General features: G+C 38.2%; 1 protein-coding gene across 2 annotated transcripts in view; it reads right to left on the bottom strand.

The window, feature by feature from the left end:
* Window positions 1–23,645, bottom strand: part of DCDC1 (doublecortin domain containing 1) — a 482,101-nt gene that overhangs the window by 223,759 nt on the left and 234,697 nt on the right. For both annotated transcript variants that reach the window (XM_069554647.1, XM_069554648.1), the window contains exons 11-14: window positions 10,580–10,681; window positions 7,052–7,215; window positions 3,618–3,743; window positions 1,124–1,229 (exon numbers count right to left, since the gene is read on the bottom strand). In XM_069554647.1, coding sequence (XP_069410748.1) covers window positions 1,124–1,229; window positions 3,618–3,743; window positions 7,052–7,215; window positions 10,580–10,681 — 498 coding nt within the window. The remainder of the gene's footprint in view (window positions 1–1,123; window positions 1,230–3,617; window positions 3,744–7,051; window positions 7,216–10,579; window positions 10,682–23,645) is intronic.

Raw genomic sequence — 23,645 nt, forward strand, 5'->3', positions numbered from 1 at the left:
AAAACAGCAGGTTGGGACAATGTGTCTTTTGCATTATCTCTTACAAAGAAACGGCCCAAACTAGTTAACAAGAAGCCCCACTTTCTCTGAGCATCTCTGTCTTTGTGGTTACTTTATGGTTTTGATTTCATGAATTCAAAAACTAAAGCTTATGCGGCTGAAATGAACAACAACCCTACATAATTTACCAGCTGAGAAAAAGAAAAGAATTACTCCTTCTTTAGAGACAGGTTTAAAATGTGTTTCATAGCTCACAGGCAGAAAAAAATTCTTTACTGAAAGATAAATTTCTAAAGTAAATTAATAAAGAGACCTCTGGATTGTGTTATAAGTTCAGCTTTCTGAAGAACTTGTGCTCCTTAGATACATTGACCCATAGAAGATATAGATCAGATTCTAGAGTATAAAGATATAACCGCCATCTTATAGAATTTCTCAAACAAATGCAACTTATTAATGTAGTTGGTATAAAAAATATGCTAAACAATTGTACTTAAATGATGTAATACAAGTAGACTATTTCTTAGGTAGAAATGATATATATTGGTACAGTTTTTTTTCTTCCTATTCTTTTTCAAATTCTTTTCCCATTTAGATTATTACAGAACATTGTGCAGAGTTCCCTGTACTATACAGTATGTCTTTGTTGGACATTTATTTTAAATATAGCAGTGTATACATGTCAATGTCAAACTCCCACCTTATCCCTTCCTCTAACCCTTCTCAATATTGGTTCAGTTTCAGAGTGCTTAATTAACGGTGTGGCACTGGTGGTAAATAAAGAACCTGCCTGCCAATGCAGAAGAACATAAGAGACACAGGTTCAATCCCTGGGTTGGGAAGATCCCCTGGAGGAGGGCATGGCCTCCCACTCCAGTATTCTTGCCTGGAGAATCCCATGGACAGGGGAGCTTGGGGGGCTACAGTCCATGGGGTCTCAAAGATTCAGACAGGACTGAATCGACTTCACGTGCATGCACGCAAAGCATAATACTCGCCCCTAACATTTGTAAAATAATTTACAGTTTTCCAAAACTTTCACAAATATCTACCCAGACACCACGTATTGACTGAGTGTCCAATACATAAAATATTCTTATCAAGAACAACAAATAATTCTGACCTTGTTCTGTAGGAAACTGTTCTCCATGTCCACCTTTTCAAATTGGTCAGGTACCTGTTGACTGGTGCCACTGAAGTTAATTGGAAATCCCTCACAAATGTCCCAACTAAGAAAACAAAATATTTAATTGTTCTTATTAGAATAAAATGAGTTTTAGCACTCTTTAATCTATTAGTATGATAATTTATACATCTTACTCTTCCAGTGAGAGAAAAACCAATGTATAGTCTATAATCTTTTTAAACAGAAATTTATAAAGTATATTGGTATCTATAATTGGGAAAAGGAAGGCTTTAAATTTTTTCCTTGCTATTATTTATGATATTGGGGGGACCCAATGCCTAGTTAATTATTAACATAACAAAGAAAAAATTTTAAATCTTACAGAATCACTCACAGTGGAGATCATCTTCATTATTAAAGTTATCATAACTATACTGATCTATAATAATAAAGCATACTTTTATATTTATAATATTTGTATCCAGAATATTAGCTTTGTATTTTTAAGAGAGCCTTTTAAAAGGCAGCACAGTCTAGAGATTACATAGATGAATCACAAACTAGAGGGGCTGGCTTCATTCTTAACTCAGCCAAATTATTTTAATAGTGAGTCCATTCTTACCCTAAAGAAAGTTGCGGCTCAACACTGATAAGATATACCATACAGCATGCTATTCAACAAAAAGCAGTTCTAGAAATGGTGATGGTAGTTTTCTTTCAATAGTCTGAGAAATATAAGTAAGGGCATGATGACTAAGATCTCAAATGATCCATTTCAGAGTACAGAAAGAAAGTTCAAATGGAATCCAAAAATTAAGTAAATTATCTCCAAACTAGTTCATGTTCAATAAAGGCAGTTTGACATTCTTATATTTAGAGAATCAGATTTAATTTAAATCCATTCATTAAAGCAGTATTCATTGCACCTGAAGAAGTAAAATAAAGAAGCGATACATAAATTAAAAATTAAACTCATAGCTAAAAACCAAAGGGAAAGGCAAATTTAACAGCTTAGAGAAAGATTATCACACATGAAATAAATTTTCTCATAAATAAATATGCTTTTAATAAAGAGTGCTGAGTTATTTTCTATCCATAAAGAGAAAAAAACAAGGCAGAACATTATAATCTTGTCTAGAAACTGCAGGCAGCCATTGGGGGATAGAGAAGATCAAAGAGTCTGTCTTCTTAGACATACTTAGCAATAGGTTGTTGGAGAAGGAAATGGCAACCCACTCCAGTATTCTTGCCTGGAGAATCCCAGGGACAGAGGCGTCTGGTGGGCTGCCATCTATGGGGTTGCACAGAGTCGGACACGACTGAAGTGACTTAGCAGCAGCAGCAGCAGCAATAGGTTGACATTAGCTAGACTGACTGACCTCATCAGACTGCTTTTGGTTCTCTAGATCTGTCCTCTATTTTAGCCTTTTCACCACTATATTAAAGAAAGTTGTAACTGGTTAAATTACAAAATATTAAAGTTAGATGGGACTTTATAGATAGGTCACCTAATCCAATATAGTGTCTGCATCGTGCTGCCATATCCAATATGGTGGCCACAAGCCACATATTCCTACTTAAATTAAAATTGGTTTAACTTAAACAAAATTTAAAATTCAGTTTCTCAGTCACACTAGTCATATTTCAAGTGCTCAATGGCCACAAATTCTGATTCCATCTTCATAGGAAGTACTACTAGCCAGTGCTAGATAGTGGTTATCTATCTCAGTTCTTAAGGAAGTCCTCAGTTCTTAAGACAACCTGGGTTAGAATCCTCGCACTATCATGTACAAGTCGTGTGGCTGGGAAAATGCCCTTCTGTGCCTCAGTTTCTGCCTCTATAAAAATGGAGTAATAATAGGCCTAATAAGCAATGATAGGATTAAAATAATTATTCTGCAGATTAAATATGCTCTCATCCAATTCATTTATTAAACGAACTGTGCCTGGCCTATGGTCAACAATCAGTAACTGCTGGGTTTTATCATTAACCCATAGGAAATTGACACCTGTCTGCTCATGGACAATCATGAGTAGATACAGGTCCAGTGCCTGGATCTAACTCCCGCTCTTCTGCGCACTATGCCTCTAGGATAGTGCTTTTGTCTCTAATTTATCATCATCAAATGAGATGCTTAAATATGAACACTCACATAAAAGAACTAATTATTTACTATTTTAATAATTCCATTTAAAATTGTTAGTCTAAAAAAATCCCCTACAAACAGTTTTTACATTTCAAATAAAATCATTAACTTTGCAAAGCAGAAGACTATACTCTCCTCATTGTCCCATGTGTTTTCTAAAACTCCAGGGAACTTAATGGCAAGTCTTTAAAGCAACAGCTCATTATATCATGAAATAAGTCAATAAAATAAATGATTGTTTATTTAAGATGATTTAAGGAACATCTTTTAGTGTTTAAATCTCTCACTCTGGGAAAACTAAATTAGGCGATTCAGATTGTTTAACCAAGAACTTGTTAATTTACTTGTCACTTCCAGGTAGCAGAAGGGCATTAGGGTCCAAGAAGGTTTTATATACAACTGTAATGCCACCTCTGGCGAATGCAGTCACCTGGTCAAAAGTCAAACCCAAAACAGGGTTCAGTGGAGATCTGGAAAAAGGAAAAACAAAAATCAAACATATCTGTAAAATTATACAAACTCTAAACTTTGAGTATAAATAACCAATAAAATGTACATTCCCATGTCAAACAATAACCAGAAATAAGTGAATCTCCTATTATACAGACCTATTGTTGGTATTCTCTACTGACATTTGACATGCACATTTTAGTTTGTTTGATTTATAATGCCTAGGATAGTTGCAACACATAAATGTTTCAAATGTTGCACATTTAAATAAATGATTTCAATAATAAAACAAAGAATTTAGTTGAGAAAAAGAATCAACTGTCAGCCTTGTAATGTTCATTTTTCACAGAAAACTACAATGCAATATACCCATAATAATCTTTGAAGCTTATAATTAAATTAATCTTTCATATTTGGCTACAAACAGCTATGTTTTGTAAGCCGGGTAAATGCTATGCTGACTTGATTTTTCATATTACATACTGTTAGGTATATTGCTTTAGGTTAATTTAATAACGTAAAAATTAAAATCATGGGGAAAGATCTTAAGTAAAAAGAATGGCAACTATGTCAATTGTGAGCCATTTTGTTTTTGAAATTAGTGACAAACACTGCTACTTAACTTTAGAATCACAGGGCTATCTCACCTCACCTGTGTAGTATTTCCAAAAATTTTTAAACTGAATATAATCATAAGAAAACACTCAGACAAATCTAGAATGTGAGACACTATACAAGAAAAGTGTCTGAACTCTCCAAAAAGAAAACCAATATCATGAAAAATAAAACAAAAGATAGGAAAATATTTTAGATTAAAGAGAACCAAAGAAAATAACTAAATGCAACAGATGAAGCTTATCTGGATACTGGATTACAAAAAAGCTCTAAAGCATATTTAGGGTAGTTTGATTACATATTGGATGATAATATATTTTTGTTGACTGCGTTAGATATTATAACAGGGACAGAGAAGAACTTTCTGTTCTTTAGTTATATGACCTATAACATTTAGAAGTAAAACTTCAGTGACTGGAGTTAATCCCAAACTGTTCAAAAGAGAGAGAAAGGAGATATAAGAGAGGTAAAAGAAATGTGGCAAAGTCTTTAATTGATGAACTTAGGTAAAGGATATATATAAACCTTCATTGAATCAAGTGTTCTGTGGACTGGACATTTTTTCAAAATAAAAATTGAGAGGAAAAACAACTAAAGAACTCAAAAGAGAAGCAGATATTGGCAAAATCTTCTGCAAATGAGTAATCAGACCTTGCATATCAACATATATTAGACACATTAGAATTACTCTCTGAAAATAAATATCATTTTCTTAGTACATATTGTGCATTTTCTCAATATATTTTAAACTAGATGAAAATAATTTTTCTGATATTAATTTAGAAGTTTCAGTAGTAGCAAAATGCTATAATGGTTCCCTAGGCACCCTACTCCAGTACTCTTGCTTAGAAAATCCGATGGACAGAGGAGCCTGGTGGGCTGCAGTCCATGGGATCGTGAAGTCGGACACGACTGAACAACTTCACTTTCACTTTTCACTCTCATACATTGGAGAAGGAAATGGCAACCCACTCCAGTATTCTTGCCTGGAGAATCCCAGGGACAGAAGAGCCTGGTAGGCTGCCATCTCTGGGGTCGCACAGAGTCGGACACGACTGAAGCGACTTAGCAGCAGCAGCAGCAGCAGCAGTACTTTACACTGGATTCAAAATCAAATATATATGCATATATATTATGCTATTAAAATAGCAATGATATACAAATTACACATTTATGAATTCTACCAGCTATGATCCTCAGTTGATTTTAGAATATTTCAGATACTTAGCATTTTTTGTTACTCCATAAATATAATCTAGTTAACCAAGAACAAGTGTATGATCATATTAAAATACTGTATTATGGCAAACATCATTAAAAACATCAAAATTAGTCATTGCTTTCACTTTAATAATGATATTTGAGTAGAAATTATGAGACACATTTTATTAAAGCTTTTCCTTGTAATTTGAAGAGCTTCCTAAATTATACGAGGATTCTTGCCACTTTAAAATTCATCACAATTTTTATCATTGTAAATATAATTCTCACAATGTAATTATGTTTTGAAATCTGCCTACATAGGAAAAGCACCATTCCTTACAGGTATTTTTTAGTTTTATAAATTACACAGTATAGATACGATTAAGTATTTTAATTTTATTCCACTGAGACAGATGAAATAGATTTTGAAATATGCTACCCATAACTAATTCTACCAAGGTTTCCCAAAACCCTCATGGATTTCTAAGCAGATCTGACTTTGATTATTAGAATATATAGCAAATCCAATCAGCTCCTAGTTTTGTCTATGCTATTTTATAATTAATATATGCTCAATTATATTCTACAAGCAAAATTATTTCTCCTATTTCTCCTATTTTGTTCTACAGATAAAGAGCTGAACAAAAAACAAAACAAAAAGATTAAAAGTAGGCAAAAAAGTGTGTTTAAGTTTCCCGACAAGCAGTTTCAGAGTTCATCTGGATGTGTCCTGTCAAAATATGCATAAATTTCCAAGATATTCCACACAACAGCTCGGCTCATCAATGCCTATAGACTGCAGCCTTTTTCTTTTCTCAGAAATGCTGATAATTTTATGCAGGAATTTACCAATCTACAAAAATTTACACAATGCTCAGTAATAACCAGTAATTATTGTGGTATAATGCAAGGCGCTTTTGAGAAATATAACTTTGATAGGATAGGGCTTACAAGCTTTACCAATTTATCTTTAGCCGTCCTGTCATTGGTGCTTAAAAGGTTAAGACTTTATTTGTGAAAACAGAGAGAGATAGTGGGGAATCATGTTGTCTACAGCTTCATAAATCTTGCTTAAGATCCTTTTCAATTACCATCCATTTCTCCTTTAAAAAGGGACAAAAAAATAGAGGAGTGAAAGCAGGTCAGGGCAGTGTGCGACAATGGCAGTGTGATGGGCTTGGGCCCCCTGTGGCGTTTCCATCTGCTGTCATTAAGGTGACTACTCAGACATGAGCAAATCCCACTTGCTGTGCTGACAGGCAGACTTCAAGAACTATGACAAGGCATTAAGACAGAAAGTCAGAGACAGAGAGGGAGAGAGAGAGATGTCATATCCCACAAACAATACTGCCTCCCCAAAAGAAAAAAAAAGCCCTGGAATTTTATTGGAAATTAAAAAAAAATTTTTTTTTTTTCCATAAAGGTGCTACCTGGCTTCTCAACTTTCCTTTTCCATTAGGTTGCCACAGAAAAATTGAGGACAGACAGAGAATAAACACCTTGCTCCTACCTGTATGCTTTACCATAAGAGACCCAAATTTTTTGCTCATTCTTCAGCGAAAGCAGATTCTTAATTTCTTGACCGTGCTCATCAAAAAGCCGGATTGAAGAAAAATTGAGGCCTGGTGGGTGGATGGAAGAACCTTGAAGTCTTTGATGAATCTTGAGAAGTAACTGGTTGGGTGAGGGGTGGTGGGGAGAGATGAAGAAGGATAAGAAATAAGGTAAAACGTGAACACCTGTAATAAACTGTCTCTCCTCTGTAACAAAGGAAGTCCAAACAAATGGTAATTAAATTCATATAGAATGTTAAAAGAAGTGTGAAATCACAGCGATGTTTAGCTCAGTGTAAAGTAACAAAATGAGCATGGGCTTTTAACCAGCAGGGGGTGCCACAGGCTTGTGATTGAGCTCTGACCCTTTGGCACGGGCACTGAGAGCAGGTGTGACAGTCCTACAGAAAGAGCATTTAGCTTCTGCACACGGAAACGGTCCTCTTTGACAAGGGTTATGCTTTCCTTGTCTGAGCTACACACTCTGTTGGGTCCTTCCAGAGGATGTTCAAGTTTTACAGTCAGCAGTCTCCCGTCTCCGGCTAACCTCAGGTAATCAACGGCGGAACCATCCACCAGTGACAGGCCAGTAAAAATAAACACATCTTTCTAGCCTATGTTGCTTCATTTGGAAGCCCTCATCCTGGATGTATCAATTAAGAGCTCTGCAGAAGCTTGCCAGTGGCTTCAATAATGAGAGCTTTCAAGTCGTAAATATAATGTAATTGAAGTGTGAAATATGAAATGCTATCGTTTAATATTTTAAATAATAGCATTGTCTGTTTGCTTCTGTCTTACATTTGAGATCTCTTGATTAGTAAGATATTTCTAACTGAGGGCATATTTCAAATGAAAGTAAATCCAGCTGAACTGTTGGGCATGGAATTTTAAAAGATATTTTTCAAAATTACCCGTCACCTTTGTTTGAGCGTTTAGGCCTCTGCTCTTTTCCGTGCTGCGCCCCACACTATCCATCACTCTGGTCTCCCCCCAACCTTATGTCACAGGCTTCCTTTTCTTCTCTCCCTTGTCAGTTCTTGTGTCTCTCAATTTCTTGTTACTCTGTAATCTCGGCAGGGATGCGGATGTAGTTGTAGCCTTTTCGTGCCTGGCTGCTGTTCAGCGTACCTTTTTTTGCTCCTTCTATTAATTCCCATTGAACTGAAGGTATATTTGGATGTGCTAAATGCAGAGGCCCAGAGAAAAGGAGAGAAAGTTGCAAGCCTGTCATATATCCCTTGTTTCCTCACCACTTGGCTATAAACTCTTAACCAAATAAAATATTTTCTTTGACCTGCAACTATATCTATAGAAAGCCTCTAGATTTTGTATGAATTAGGAATAAATAATCTTATCTCCCCCTGGAGAAGGAAATGGCAGCCCACTAGTATTCTTGCCTGGGAAATCCCATGGACAGAGGAGTTTGGTGGGCTGCAGTACATGGGGTCACAAGAGTTGGACACGACTAAACCACCACCACCACCAATATCTCTGCTCGTTGGAAAATACCCTGTTGCTGGGAGAGACTGAAGGCAAAAGAAGAAGAGGGTGGCAGAGGATGAGATGGTTAGATAGTGATGATCACCAACTCAATAGACATGAGTTTGAGCAAGCTCCGGAAGCTTCCAGTGATAGACAGGGGAGTCTGGCATGCTACAGTCCACGGGGTCACAAAGAGTCGGACACAACTGAGTCACTGAATAGAACTGATTCTCTTTAGGAGTATAATAAGTAAAAGCGTTAGAATAGTAAAAATCTGTGTTTTGCTTTTTTCACTGGAACCACAAACAAGTTTTGGAATCCATGGATTATACTTATAAAGCCTGTACATTTATTTCTGTGTGGTCTCAGCTCTTGAGCTTAGTTTTTGTGGCTTTGCTTTTATTTCAGAAAACATGTAATGTGGATCATTTTTTAAATCCCAGTGATTCTGCTTTACAGGCACCATCTTTTTTCGTGAAGGGGCAAGATATGAAAGATTTAAGGCCTGATCCAGGAGAGAAATAAGTACGCAAAGAACAGGAGTGTGAAGTGGAGAAGGGATGTGAACACCTGACCACTTAACCAAATGCACTTCCACGGGAGTTGCACTACAATCTCTATTTTCTCCACTTGGCAACACACTGCATTTTAGGTGTTCACAGATGAGCATTCCACAGCCTACAGGAGGTGAGGCCTCAGTGCCTTTCATCTCAAGGTCACTGCTGAGGGCTGGGCTATAGTGACCAAAAATTGTGATAATCTTCACCCGTTTATCTTTAAAGCTATCATCACCAGGCCTTTATAGGATAAGAATTTGTTCAGGGACCTGAGAGGAGTGTGAAACATCTTAGGCTAGTGATGGAGGCAAGTGTGCATGAAGAGAACAGTTGTCCTTGGGTGTCACAAGGGCTCTCCCTCACAGAGAACTTTATTATGCCCCTAGATGAAGGTTTCCCCCAAGTTATCTTGCATATAGAAGCAAATTACAGATCAATTTCAGTGTGCCATTAGCCAACAAAAGCTATCTACGGAATAATATCTTCCTGTGTAATCTAACATAAATGCCATCTTCAATTTTTTATACAAATCAAAATGGGAACTATTCTAATGTTGAAAAGAGTGATTACAAGTAGAGAATTCTGGGAAGGCTTTTGTATCATGATGATTTGTATAGTCAGGGATGTGACGATTAAAAAAAAAAAGACAAGACTCTTTATCCTTCTCTCTCTCTAATCAATCAAGGTAGCACTTCCCATCTCTTCTGAGCCCAGCTAATGATCGGATGATTAATTTTTGTGACTAACTATGAAGCGCAGGTAATGAATACCACCAGGGAGAAGTAAGACTGAGAGTGCTGAACTGAAGGGGAGGAAAAGGAGCAAGTTTCTGAGCAAAGGTCAAGCAATGGAGCCCAGAGCGCTGGTGTGCGCTCAGGCGAATAACCCCAATTTGTAAACAACACGGTATTCAGTGTCCTTTCATGCAAGACAAAGACACAAAGTAAGGACCCTGAGCATGTCGGTTCTGCCTCAGAAACATCCCAATTGTCTGAAAAACAGGCAAAGGTAAGAATGCCTAAGATAAACCATCTGCACTTGCTCACAATGAGCACAGGCAAAGACCAGGGCAGTGTGTTACCTGCCCAGGGTCTAAGGCTTGGAAGTACCCTCCACCCAGAACACACCCTCCACGGGGTATCATGTCACTTCTTTTCAATGTGTGGACAAGAGGGCAATTCCAGAGTCCAGTACAGACAGGTTTTCAAATAAAAGCATAATGAAGATTGAAATGCTACTAAGTAAGAGGCCAGGAGTTAATACTATACTAAAGCTGAGAACCTCTGGAATCCACAAGTTAAGTTTGAAATTATGAATCTTTACAGGTCAGCAAATGATTGATCTTTTCTAAACAACGGTAAAGATGTAACTGCCTAAATTAACTACAAGTAACTTAGAGGACACTCATAGTGCCCATTTTTATAAATGGAAAGTCAGTAAACTCACTCTTTCCATCATGCAGCCAGCTTGAGTTGGGCTATTAGGCTCCAGATCTTTTTTACTGATACAAACAGAGATCTCTCCTGTATCTTTACCATTTTCAAATATCTGAAAAAGAAGCACATTCAGAATCAAAAAGAAATATATGCACACATAAACATACATATGAATACATATATAAACACAAGCAGTCCTGACTTTGCACAGTACACTGTTGACTGAAAGTGACGCATATGGGAACTGTGTAAAGCAAGGACGGCCTGTATGACCACACGCAAGTAACTGGCAATGAAAATCAGTAAGACTAGAACAGTATAAAGGAAGCCCCTTGTTTCACCTTCTGGTTTCAATGTCCTTAACCTGACTGGCACTCCCCACAATCTTAAAATAGAAGGAAGCAGTGACATTAATGGAGGAATCACTGACTACACTGAATACTTCCATGGGGCAAACGTCAGGGAAAGGTCAGCTGGCAACCAGTTAACTAGCTCATTTTATTCTTTTGAAAAAACATAAAGCCACAAATTGCATGAAGAATGCTTAATTTATATTTAAAATATATCAGTGTGCAGCTCATCTTTTGACTCACTGAAAGGAAATCCAACCTGACAAATTTATTGCATAAAGGTACAGTGAAAGCCATCCATTTTAAGTGCATATAAGCAACAAGTTGCTGAGAACGGAGATAAAATTCAGAACACTGCATTATGCAACACTCAGCTGGAAAAAGAAAATGCTAGCTAACATTTTGTTCAAAAGTATCCAAATAAACCAGTCCCAAAGGAAGGCTCCACCAGAGTGAACACCATCCTCTGACCACTCTGAGGACCCATGTGGGGTGTGTGATTCACCAGGCAAGAAAGGAAGTAGGCTGGGAGAGACTTGATGAATAATTTAAATCCTTGCTTTTTACTGTACTTTTTTTTTTTTTCGGAAGTTCTTTTCTTCTCTTTCTGATAGATTTATCACATCAGAGTAGCCATTAAATTCATTTCTAGGGCTATCTCCAGAGAAGATAATTTGGGAGAGTATCTTATTTAAAAAGAAAGAAAAACCATCTGTTTGACTTTTGAGACAATTTCAGAGTTAATTACTCCTAACCTGATCTAGCAAACAGTTAGAACTGGATGTGGAACAACTGACTGATTCCAAATAGGAAAAGGAGTACGTCAAGGCTGTATATTGTCACCCTGCTTATTTAACTTCTATGCAGAGTACATCATGAGAAATGCTGGGCTGGAAGAAACACAAGCTGGAATCAAGATTGCCGGGAGAAATATCAATCACCTCAGATATGCAGATGATACCACCCTTATGGCAGAAAGTGAAGAGGAACTAAAAAGCCTCTTGATGAAAGTGAAAGTGGAGAGTGAAAAAGTTGGCTTAAAGCTCAACATTCAGAAAACAAAGAGCATGGCATCTGGTCCCATCACTTCATGGGAAACAGATGGGGAAAGAGTGGAAACAGTGTCAGACTTTATTTTGGGGGGCTCCAAAATCACTGCAGATGGTGACTTCAGCCATGAAATTAAAAGATGCTTACTCCTCAGAAGGAAAGTTATGACCAACCTAGACAGCATATTGAAAAGCAGAGATATTACTTTGACAACAAAGGTTCATCTAGTCAAGGCTATGGTTTTTCCAGTAGTCATGTATGGATGTGAGAGCTGGACTGTGAAGAAAGCTGAGCACCGAAGAATTGATGCTTTTGAACAGTGATGTTGGAGAAGATTCTTGAGAGTCCCTTGGACTGCAAAGAGATCCAACCAGTCCATCCTAAAGGAGATCAGTCTTGGGTGTTCATTGGAAGGACTGATGCTGAAGCTGAAACTCCAATACTTTGGCCACCTCATGCCAAGAGTTGACTCATTGGAAAAGACTCTGATGCTGGGAGGGATTGGGGGCAGGAGGAAAAGGGGATGACAGAAGATGAGATGGCTAGATGGCATCACCGACTCAATGGACATGAGTTTGAGTAAACTCCGGGAGTTGGTGATGGACAGGGAGGCCTGGAGTGCTGTGATTCATGGGGTCACAAAGAGTCAGACACGACTGAGCGACTGAACTGAACTGAACCTGATCTAGGAAATAATGTGCTTCAAGAACACTTCCTTAGGCTCTAGGCAAAAAAAAAAAAAAAGAAAGAAAAAGAAAAAGAAATTATATAGAAAAAGAGAAATAATGTTCAAGAATGGAGGGGTTTTCTCCATTCCATGCCTTTACTTGTGCTGCTGGTCTACTGGAGATGGTGCAGCCGTCAGCCTCGGCACACTGACACTCCACACTCTACAGTAGCTTTTGCTAAAGGGGATTTTTTTAAACCTCTTTTCTGAGAAAAGATATAGTTCTGAGCAAGAAATCTCTCTACTTTAGCCAGGAACTATGTGAAACACAACTGTTGCCTTCAAACCTATGGGAAATAATGTGGGAGGAGAATCTTACTGTCCCAACAATCTCTTCAGGGTCTTAGTTGAACAAAACTCTTAAAACAACAGAGCTGTTTAGCAGTGATGCTCACAATTCTAGGTGGCACGCATTCTGCAAGGTCAGTGTTGACAAAAGCTCAGTTTGGACAACTTATTGATATTTCTTTGTTAAGACTTGCCCCACGTGGTCTCAGAGTGCAGCAAATTATATTCTAGAAAATAGCTGTATGAGGGTTAACCATCAAACTAAGAGAGTAAATAGGACCTGGATGACACCTAAGACCTTCGTTAGCTTATTGCTTCCTTCACTAATGCTAATAAGCCTTTTCTTCTACATCCAGAGAACAAGTGTTCGCAAATAAAAAAGCTCTGGCCTCTAAAATTCCTATGATGGCATAAAGAAAAAAGAGGTGCTTTAGTGTTTAAGCAAAAGTTTAGTTGCTTAAGTAAAAGAAATCTGTCCTCTACTAGTCATTCATATAATGTGTTTTTTTTTCTCTGAATTTCTATAAAAGTAAAAATTCCCCAAGCTAAAACTGTATGAGATTCTGCTTTTGTTAAGGCCTTTGTTTTTAAGGTCTATATCACCATGCCTTAAAAAAAAAAAAAAAAAAAAAAAAAAACCTAAGTATTCTATTTATTGGTTTTCTTCTTTTGCAAGAAAAGTATTTTTATTTCCATTGCCCAATGTCTAAACAAAGGTAGCTCTCTAAGTAGAGTTTATATAGGAAAATAAAAAAATATTTTTATTTTCCTACTGCCTAATCCTGGGCTTAAGAAAAACCAACTGCTGTATTAGCATCCTACTGGTACTCTGCATGCCATCACCTCCTTATAGTTCTAAAAATAAATTCTCACCCTTAAAGTAGGGTGAAGCAAAAAGCTAGCTGAGGCTAATCTTGGGTCCCAAGGAATAAGGCAATAGAACCTAAAATATAAGTGATCCAGATCATTTCAAAAAAAATGGCAGCTAACAACTATTGGAAAAAAAAAAATCCATAAATAGGAATTTACTTCTACGCCCAGTTGCACAGAGTTTCAAGGAGGAGTGTTCCATGAATGACTTTCTTTCATGTCAACATGAACTTTTCTTCAGCAGAATTAAATTAGGTTAATGTTAATGTTTCACTGTAATGTTGTTCATTCATTCATTCAAAAAGCACTTATTGAGTGACTACAATGTGCCAATCACTGCTCAATTGCTGAATACATACCAGCGAACTAAGATTCCTGACAGAACAAGTTAGTAAATCATTCAGCATGGTCAGAAAACATCAGGTCTTGTGAGGCCTGAAGTTTATACACCTTGGTGGGCCTTCTTTAACAAAATGGATGCAAAATTACAAATGCAAACCTAGATATAAAATATTCAAGTGAGAAATCACAATTTACACATATTACAAAGCTCATGGATAGCAAAAAAAAAAGACAAAATCCAGAGAAAGTTACAAAGTATTTTCATTAATTTACTATCCAGTGCATGTTTTTTGGCTGAATTGTCTTCTATCACCTCTTCATATGATATTCTTCTAACATTCCCTGTAAGAAGAATAGGAAGATAACTCCACCTTCACTCTTGCATGGTTAATCAAAAAAATCATTATTGATTAGAAAAACATCTATAGATGTCACAGCTTGGTTGATCATTTCATAAAAATTTTTAGGATTGATGTCAAATTGGGAAAAACTTGATTAGCTTGCTTTACAATATGAGCTGTAAAATGAGGAAGGCTTTTCTACAAATTACTTGGCTTTGTTAATTTCACACCATGTTTTTCCTCCACCACCCATATACTTCTGCTGACAGGCACTCTAGTTTACAGTAACAAAAAGCAGTACACTCTATGGCCAGCAGGCAGTAGCCATCTTCCTAGAAGCTCTTCTCGTACCAGGGTGGCTTAGCACTACCTGAACAATACAGGGAAGTGACTGCAAACCACTAGTTACCTCTCACTATGCCCTGGTGGCTCAGATGGTAAAGAATCTGCCTGCAGTGCAGAAGACCTAGGTTTGATCCCTGGGTTGGGAAGATCTCCTGGAAGAGGGCATGGCAACCCACTCCAGTATTCTTTCCTGGAGAATCCCCATGGACAGAGGAGCCTGGCGGGCTACAGTCCATGAGGTCACAAAAAGTGGGACACAACTGAATGGCTAAGCACAGCACATGCTCAAACTAAATGTTTCCTCAATTCAGTTTCCCCTAGCTGGGTTTCAAAAATGCCTGCAGTCACTTCAGCTCCACCTGGTACAAGGGAAAGTGCGACAGAGATGAAGTCAGGGTGGAAACAGACAATAGTCTCAGTCAATTGTAGTTAACATGTATTTGCACATTGTAGAGAAACATGTCCATTGGTAGGGATTTTCCCAGGGTTTTGGAAGGGGCCTAGAAAAGGGGCCTTGGAGCTAAGGTTTCATTGGCATCATGGTAAACGTATCTCAGGATGGGTATGAAGGTGGTAGTGCAAAGAGAAAGTGTTAGTCACTCAGTCATGTCCAACTCTGGGATCGCATGGACGGTAGCCCACCAGGTCCCTCTGTCCATAAGATTCTTTAGGCAAGAATACTGGAGTGGGTGGCCATTCCCCTCTCTAGCGGATCTTCCCAACCCAGGGATCGAACCTGGGTCTCCTGCATTGCAGGCGGATTCTTTACTGTCTAAGCCAGCAGGGAAGCCCAGAAGGTGGTAAGTGCTATGAAGAAGAAAATGTAGCAGGGAAGGGATATAACGCCTAGGATCAAGGAGAAGGTGTGGTCACTGTAAGAAGCAGGCAATCAGAACTAGCCTTCAAGATAGGAAATATCTGAATAAAGATTTGGAGGTGAGGCAGTGGTCCAAGCAGAGAGCTGGCAGAAGAGCAATGGAGGCAGGAGAGGCTAGAGCAAAGAGACTAAGGCATGAACCTGCCCAATGTTCCAGAAACCACAGGAGACCTGTGTGTTGGGAGCAGAGTGACAGAGAGGGAGAGTAAGTAACATGAAATTAGAGGGTTAAGGGTGGGCAGCAAAGCCGGGGATCTTCGGAGGGCTTGGAACAGAGTGGTAATAGGATCTGACTTAAAAGGAGCATTGTGGCTGCTGGGTGGAGAGCAGACAGTAGGGAGTAAAGATAATCTGAAGGGTGAATGATGGCAGCTCAAACCAGAGTGTTAATAATGGACGTGGCTATAAATGGTCCTTTTCTGTTGTTCGTTCCAGAGTAATTTGCTTATTAGTGGGGTTGGGAAGTAAAATTTGTAGCTAGGCTAATATTTCTAAAGTACGATGTCTGTATTTATAGATGTACATAAATCAACTTAAGTATAACTTCATATGCAATATTTGTGAAGGTGCAAAACAAACCATAAAAAGAACAATGTTTATTGTGAAGATATTATAGAGGCATGACCAAACCGTAAACTATATGGGGGGAAGATAACTTGAACAGGAAGTTTAAGCTGACGTGGTTCTTTGACCACTTTACCTGGAATCATTTATGACATCTATTTAAGGACTTATATAAGGCCTATTTCAGTGCTTTTATTAACCCTTAGTGCTATATGCCTGGTTAAGAGTTAGCTGTGGAGGGAACAAACTCTCCATAACTGCTGGGCAGACCACCTAGGAAGCTCTTCTGTGCTTGAGTGGAAGGCCAAACACCTAAGCCTTAAAATACCTCAGGATGTAATGCTGTCAAGAGGCGATCATAGGAAAATTTCACCGCCGTGCATTGCCTAAAGTTTAGAGGCTGTGCAGTAACATGATCTCCTACTAGCAGTCTGGTGAAAAGCAAAGGAATATAAAGTAGCCCCATAACACTATTTGGCATATTTCAGGTGAAATAATTAAATAGATGGGAAAAAGATTAATTTACATGTTGTCTTAGGTTGGGGTCCCCTGGAAACAGACTCTGAGACCAAGTTTTACCTGCATGAAGTTTCCTTCAGAGCATCCTTGGATGCAACAGGGAACAGGAGTAGTAGATGCGTCGGTCGCTCAGTTGTGTCCGTCGCTCAGTTGTGTCCGTCTCTACAACCCCATGGACTGTAGCCCACCAGGCTCCTCTGTCCATGGGATTCTCCAGGCAAGAGTACTGGAGTGGGTTGCCATTTCCTTCTCCGGAGTAGGTAGGCGGCGAAGGCAAACTGAGATGCAGTTGCAACAGAGGCCTCTGGGGGAGCTCTAGAGCTGGGATGGCCCTTTAGAGTTATTCAGAAGTGAGGCCAGGGAGTAAGGCTTTGCACTGCCCATCAATCAAATAGTGGATGCAGACTGCCCTCAGGGGATTAGATCAGGATGCCTAATCTTCAGAGAAACAGCAGCCTTACAGAGAGGGCAACTGTCCAAGAAGAATGTAGGTGTGGCAATTGGAGGTGAAGGATGTGTATCTTAGATGTGAAGAGGGAACCCAAGTAGCCTGGCATGACATCCACCACACACAAACACAAAAATCCAGAGTGTAGAGTACACACAGTTTTAAATAGCTCAATACTGAAAGCAACTGGATTTTACTGGTGAGTCTCAGAGACCCTAAGTGGCCTCAGGCAAGTCTACTCACAAGGGGCAAGGAGATCTTGCCTGGGTCAGGAAGATCCCCTGGAGAAGGGAATGACAACCCACTCTGCTGTGCTTGCCTGGAGAACTCCATGGACAAAGGATCCTGGCAGGCTACAGTCCATGGAGTCACAGACTCAGACTGAGTGACTAACACACACACACAAATAATACATATTAGTAACTAGATCACACGGCTCAACATTAGATTCCCAGAATTTATTCATCCTATGACTGAAAGTTCATACCCTTCCATCAATATCTCCCCATCCTCCACCCCCCACTTCAGCCCCTAGTATCCACCATTCTAGTCTCTGCTCCTACAGGTTTGACTTTCTTAGACTCCACATATAAGTGATACACAGCGTTTATCCTTCTCTGTCTGACTTATTTCACATAGCATAATAACCCATGTTGTTTTAAATTACAAACATCAACATTTGCTATTATATCTAAGATTAGCGATCTAATAATATGAAACTTAATATTAAAAAATTTAAAGCTATTTTATAGTAAGCATCACTAACTCAATCATCATGAATCTGAGCAAACACCAGGAGTTAGCGGAGGACAGAGGAGCCTGGCAGGCTACAGTCCATGGGATCACAAAGTCTCAGACACAACTGATTTAGCGACTAAACAATCACAACATTTTATAGTAGAAGTTTTTAACCTAAGTCAAAGAACATGAAAATTAAAATTAAATATTTTTCTTATGTGAGAAGCTAATTAGCCATGAAAAAAATCTTTATCCAATCAGAATTCAAAGTCATCTTTAGAGATAGGAAATTAACTCTAAGTGAATTAACATTATATGTACATTAAATCAAATAAATGCGCTGTTACCATTTTTATAGATTTGTATAATAGTTTTTAGAATATCCACACTTTCTACATTTTCTCAAATGCATGCTATCAATCAACTGTAAACATGTTTAATTTTAAAATTCAGATAAGGAGATGATCACAAAACAAATATTGAAATTATGAGATTCAGGCAATGAGAAATTAATAATGAATTAGCATGTTTATACTACATATAGGAAAATGTGTTTTAATGCCTAACAGAGATATCACTAAGTAGTATTTAATAGATAAGGAGCCAGTACATTTGTCCTAAGAAATGAAAATGCACTTATGTGAAAATAAGTTATATAATTGTTAAACTTCATCAGTCTAAATGGTACCTGGATCAAAAATCAAATAACATTTTTTTAACCCCAGAAAATATATACTTTAAGATATAACTTATTTTAATATATTTACACTTTACAAATAACTTATTTCAGATTTCCTTTGTAAGTTACAGCACAGCCCACCGTTGAAAAGATATAAAGTGGGTGACTACCTATAGTGTAGGGCTTTGGGGGTGGGCCAAAAGACTCTGACCCCAAAATACTTGTTCCAACTTGCCATTACTACCTGAAATTCCAGTTATAGAACTGTTCTTTGTCACAATTAAAACACCACAGCTCTATGAGAGAAAATAATGTTCAGCCTTATTGGTTATTGACCTTTGAGGCTATGATTTTCAGCCTTGGCTTTCTGGAATTCCTCAGAGTGCCTGGGCTAGGGCTGGTGGAGAGGGGAATGAGTGCGGGGAGTTGTGGTCCCCAGTGGGAGATCAAACCTGACGAGTGAGTCTGTGGGGGCAGCCACCATCCTGGCTTCCAAAGAAGTAGATCCTACTTTTATCTGCTTTACATAGCACATTCCAAGAAAGAACTTTGATTTAAGAGGGGGGAAAAAAAGGTTTGAAAACTATCTTAGCTTGGAAGAAAGTGTGGTACGCCTTTTTCGTGAAGAAAGAGTGGTACCTGATAGCCTGAATTGGGGGTTGCAAGTAGGTATGGAAAGGGACCAAAGATGAGAAGGCAGGCAGGATGGCCCTCATCAGCTTCACAGTGGGTCTGTCGTCTTTTCCTTTAGCCACTTAAAGTCACATTTCACTATTTCGTAATAATTTGTTTTTAAAGGGCTTTCCCCCAACCCCATTTTTGACAAGGTAAAATTTCTAAAACAAGGTGCAAAATATTGTCTGTTTGTATCCATTACAATTCTCACTAAATTCAATATATATAAATGTTCAAAATTATTTAAAACAAGGTAAAAGTGTTTGTCTGTCATGTTTTAGGCCAAGTAATTTTAATAAGACCTTTATAAATGAGAGTATTTCACAGTGAAATGGAACAAAGACTTCACTTTGTTTAAATTTATTTAGTGCCTAAAATTATAGTTAAATTGGATTAAAATATCAGGTTGTGGGTTCTGTCAGTAGCTGAATATAATATGACATATTATATACCAGACTTTGGAAAGTAAATATTGTTTAAAAGTTTCTGGGCTCAATATATTTCTTCTCAAGGAAAATAGGGGCTTTTCTGATGAGAAAAGCATAGTCACATCCCCCCAGATTCTATTCTACTAAGATAATGAATATTATACAATTAAATATGAGCCACATCATCAGACTTCCAAAATTCTCAGCCTCAGACATCATATTCTCATCTTCTACTTGAGTATATGTGTTTTTAATGCTATTTGGTTTCTTTTTTATATATCAAATATGCCTGTAAAACTAATTTTCCCCCTAATGGGAATAGACACTCTGAGTAACTAAAACCTATGCAAAAGTTATTTGTCTAGAGCAATCTATTTTTATTTTTTTAATTCATTTTTATCATAAAACATTATGAAAACTGTAGGTTAAATCTTAAGTAGGAAGAGATGCTTCACTTCATTTGTACTTATTAGAAAAGCTGCATTCATTTCTACCTTCAGATGATGCTTGATAATATTCATGGTGACTCAGGCTAACATAGATGTCAGTGGGTAATCTAGGGGACGGGAGCATATGTAGGAAGTGGATCTCAGTGACTTGAGCATCTCAAACACTGTGAAAAAGCTAATTGAGAGGTAAAAACAAATTAACTGCTATGGAGAAGGACAATCTCCCTGAGAGAGAGAGTGCGCCTGTAGCAGTAAGGTTCAGTGGTTGCATTTAGTCTGTGTAACTGCTGGGACAGTAATCCAGCTCTGGCCTGTGGACTTTCCCTGCTGACTGCCCACCTGGCAATTCTCTGGGCACCTTCAAGGCTGTCAAGAACTGCACAGGGAAAGCCTGTCTCATTACAACAGCTCTGCATGTGAGCTTAGGTACCGCCCAACCAATTGCTCTTCCCAGGTTTTGATACAGACACAGTTTTTCAGTTTTTCTCTTCATTGGGTCTAGGAAGGGAAGATTGGATCTTCCTGCACACAGAGATTTAACCTGGCTGCAGATGCCTGTCAGGAAGTAGGCTACGGTGAATATAGTGGTATCACCCCTCCCTCAATAGGCCACAAAAAAAAAAAGAAAGAAAATAAGGCAAGATGGAAAAGAGTAGTGGAAAGAAAAGAAGGTGAGATATTTCAGTGCCTACTGTAAATGGCTATTCATGAGATGTTGGTAGGTATTCATGAGTCTCAAGTTTATTTGCCTTCAAAATGGGTAGTCCGATATTTGCCTTCTTAGTGAAATCTACATATGTAAACTGATTATCTCCATCACATCTTGTCCAACATTTTATAAATGTTCTTGAAGTCACAACAATAACATTGAATATTCCAGTTATACTACTCTAGACACAATTCCCTTGAAAATGAAGTTTTTAAGTTGGCATGTTTCGCTACTTAGAGCATATCCTAAATTTGTTGTCCCCCTGTTTACTCAAATAATGTAGGTGATATAACAGAGCAGCTCAGAAATTCAAAAACATACATTGGATAAGTGGTTTAACAGAAAGACAAGGTTCAAGGAATAAGGACAGAATAGGGATACAGAACAGTGATGACACCATACCAAAAAAAACCTCATCACTTGACTTCAGTTATCTCCTTTTACTCATTTAATTGTTCCACAGATTCTTAAATATTTAAATAAACTTTCTACTAAGCTTTATATATGATTATATATGGATATATACAGTGAGAAAACTTTCTCTTTTTTGAATGATCACCAAACAGAGTGTACTGTGTGTGCTAAGTCACTTCAGTCATGTTCGACTCTTTGTGACCCTGTGGACTGTAGGCTCTTCTGTCCATGGGATTCTCCAGGCAAGAGTATTGAAATTGGTTGCCATTTTCTCCTCCATCTTCCCCAACCAGGGATTGAACTGCATCTTTTTTGTCTCCTGCATGGGCAGGCAGGTTCTTTACCATGAGTACCATCTGGGAAGCCCACAAAACAGAGTACAAATCTCAAATGTTTCCGGGTGCCGTTGTGCCTTTGATAGAGCAAAATCAAGTCTCCAAAACATAAGAAAGGCCTGGAAGGTATTAAGGATCAAAACTAGCACCTTTTTTGTTATCGGTTAAAGTAAACCACTTTCTAAATATAAACAAACCTGTAAGTTAAAATGACACTGGAGTAAAAAACTGAGCAGACCTACACATTAATTTTATCATCTTTGAAAGGTGTCATATTGTTCCAATTAAATAATAATAGACTTGAGCTCAGAAGGTGTTCCAGGTCTTTCTGCCTCTTCCCACTATACCTAGCACAATGCCTTGTGGACTTATGTATTTAATAATGCATGAGTTTACCGGACGATTCATTTAAAATTTTCTTCTATTCTGTAATTGGAAGAATAAACATTGTTAGATACATACTACCTAGAGGAGGCTTCCGTGGTGGCTCAGACAATAAAGAATCTACCTGCAAGGCAGGAGACCTGAGTTTGATCCCTGGGTTGGGAAGATCTCCTGGAGAAGGAAATGGCAACCCACTCCAGTATTCTTGCCTGGAGAATCCCATGGACAGAGAAGCCTGGTGGGCTACAGTCCATGAGGTCACAAAGAATAGGACACAACTGAGCGACTAATACTTTCACTTTCACCTAGAAGATGAACAAGGTGCTGGACAAAGTCATTTTTTAAAAGTAAATATCTGAATTATCTCTTTTTAAAAACCTAAATTTTTCATGCTAGGGAAGAATATGATAACCAAGCAATACAAAAATATAAATGCTAAAAAAAAATCTCCAAATCACAGACCTCTGATTCTTGTTTTTAACAGGTTACTAAATTCCACCATATTTTGCTTGCTTACAGCTAGAGTGGATTCATGTGAAGTGAGTGAAAATTAAGCTTCAGTACCCGTATCTTGCTCCAGTTCTGAGTGCTGGGAGCTACAGAGCATCAATATATGGGGTGGAGAAGCCAGAGAGTAATCAGGGAATATTTCTATGTAAGAATGTCTGATAAGCTGCCTTAACACATCTCAGAAAAAAGGATCTGAATCTCCAAGTCTGTATTAACCTGTTGTGATTTATTTTCTCAACCTAAATAAATACCCACTTTCAGGCCTAATTTTAAAGAAGTGCCTCTTCCCCAAATTTTACAGAAACTGGCTCTGCCTCCACTGGCAGTAAATGGAACCCTAACCACAGATGATCATTGACCAGCTGTGTATGAAAAGCACTAATTTCAGCGAAAGGACTTCCCTGTACCCATCTTTCGCTCACTCCCTGTGTCTTCTCCCACCTACTCACACATCCCACGCTTGTCTCATCAATTCCCAGTCAGATCATCCACTTTTCTACTAGCTTTTCCACCCACCATCCCCTACAGATTTGCTAATACCCTTTCCTATCAATTCTTTCTTTCCTGCTCTCCCAGGGAAATGCTAACATTTCTGACAGCATCTCCATGGGGATGAAGAGGAGGAGGAGTTGCGGCGAACGAACAGGGCTGGGAAGGCAGAAGTCACGGAGCCATGGCTGTAGCAGATGTTCTTATACGGCCTGAAGGTGATGGCAGTGACAGGGGCTGTGGGGTAAAGAAGGTTTGGAATAGTAAGCAATTGCTCCAAAAGCTTGTTACCTGAAGGGCTTCATAAATTATGCCACAAACTGAGTGTGACCACTTAAGGCAAGGACAATAAGAAATCTCATCACCCTAAAAGGTGTTAAGATGTGATGGAAAGAAAATGTACCAGAACACAAAAAAGGTGCACACTGTGGTTGTGACTACACGTGAGTGCACATGGAAATGATTGCACAGGTCATATAAGGACTAATGTGAATATAGGTGATATAACTTTTTTCTAAAATTCTTCTAATGTTGTGTTTTCAATT

This window comes from Ovis canadensis, chromosome 15 (genome assembly GCF_042477335.2).
Source record: "Ovis canadensis isolate MfBH-ARS-UI-01 breed Bighorn chromosome 15, ARS-UI_OviCan_v2, whole genome shotgun sequence".
Taxonomy (NCBI): Eukaryota; Metazoa; Chordata; class Mammalia; order Artiodactyla; family Bovidae; genus Ovis; species Ovis canadensis.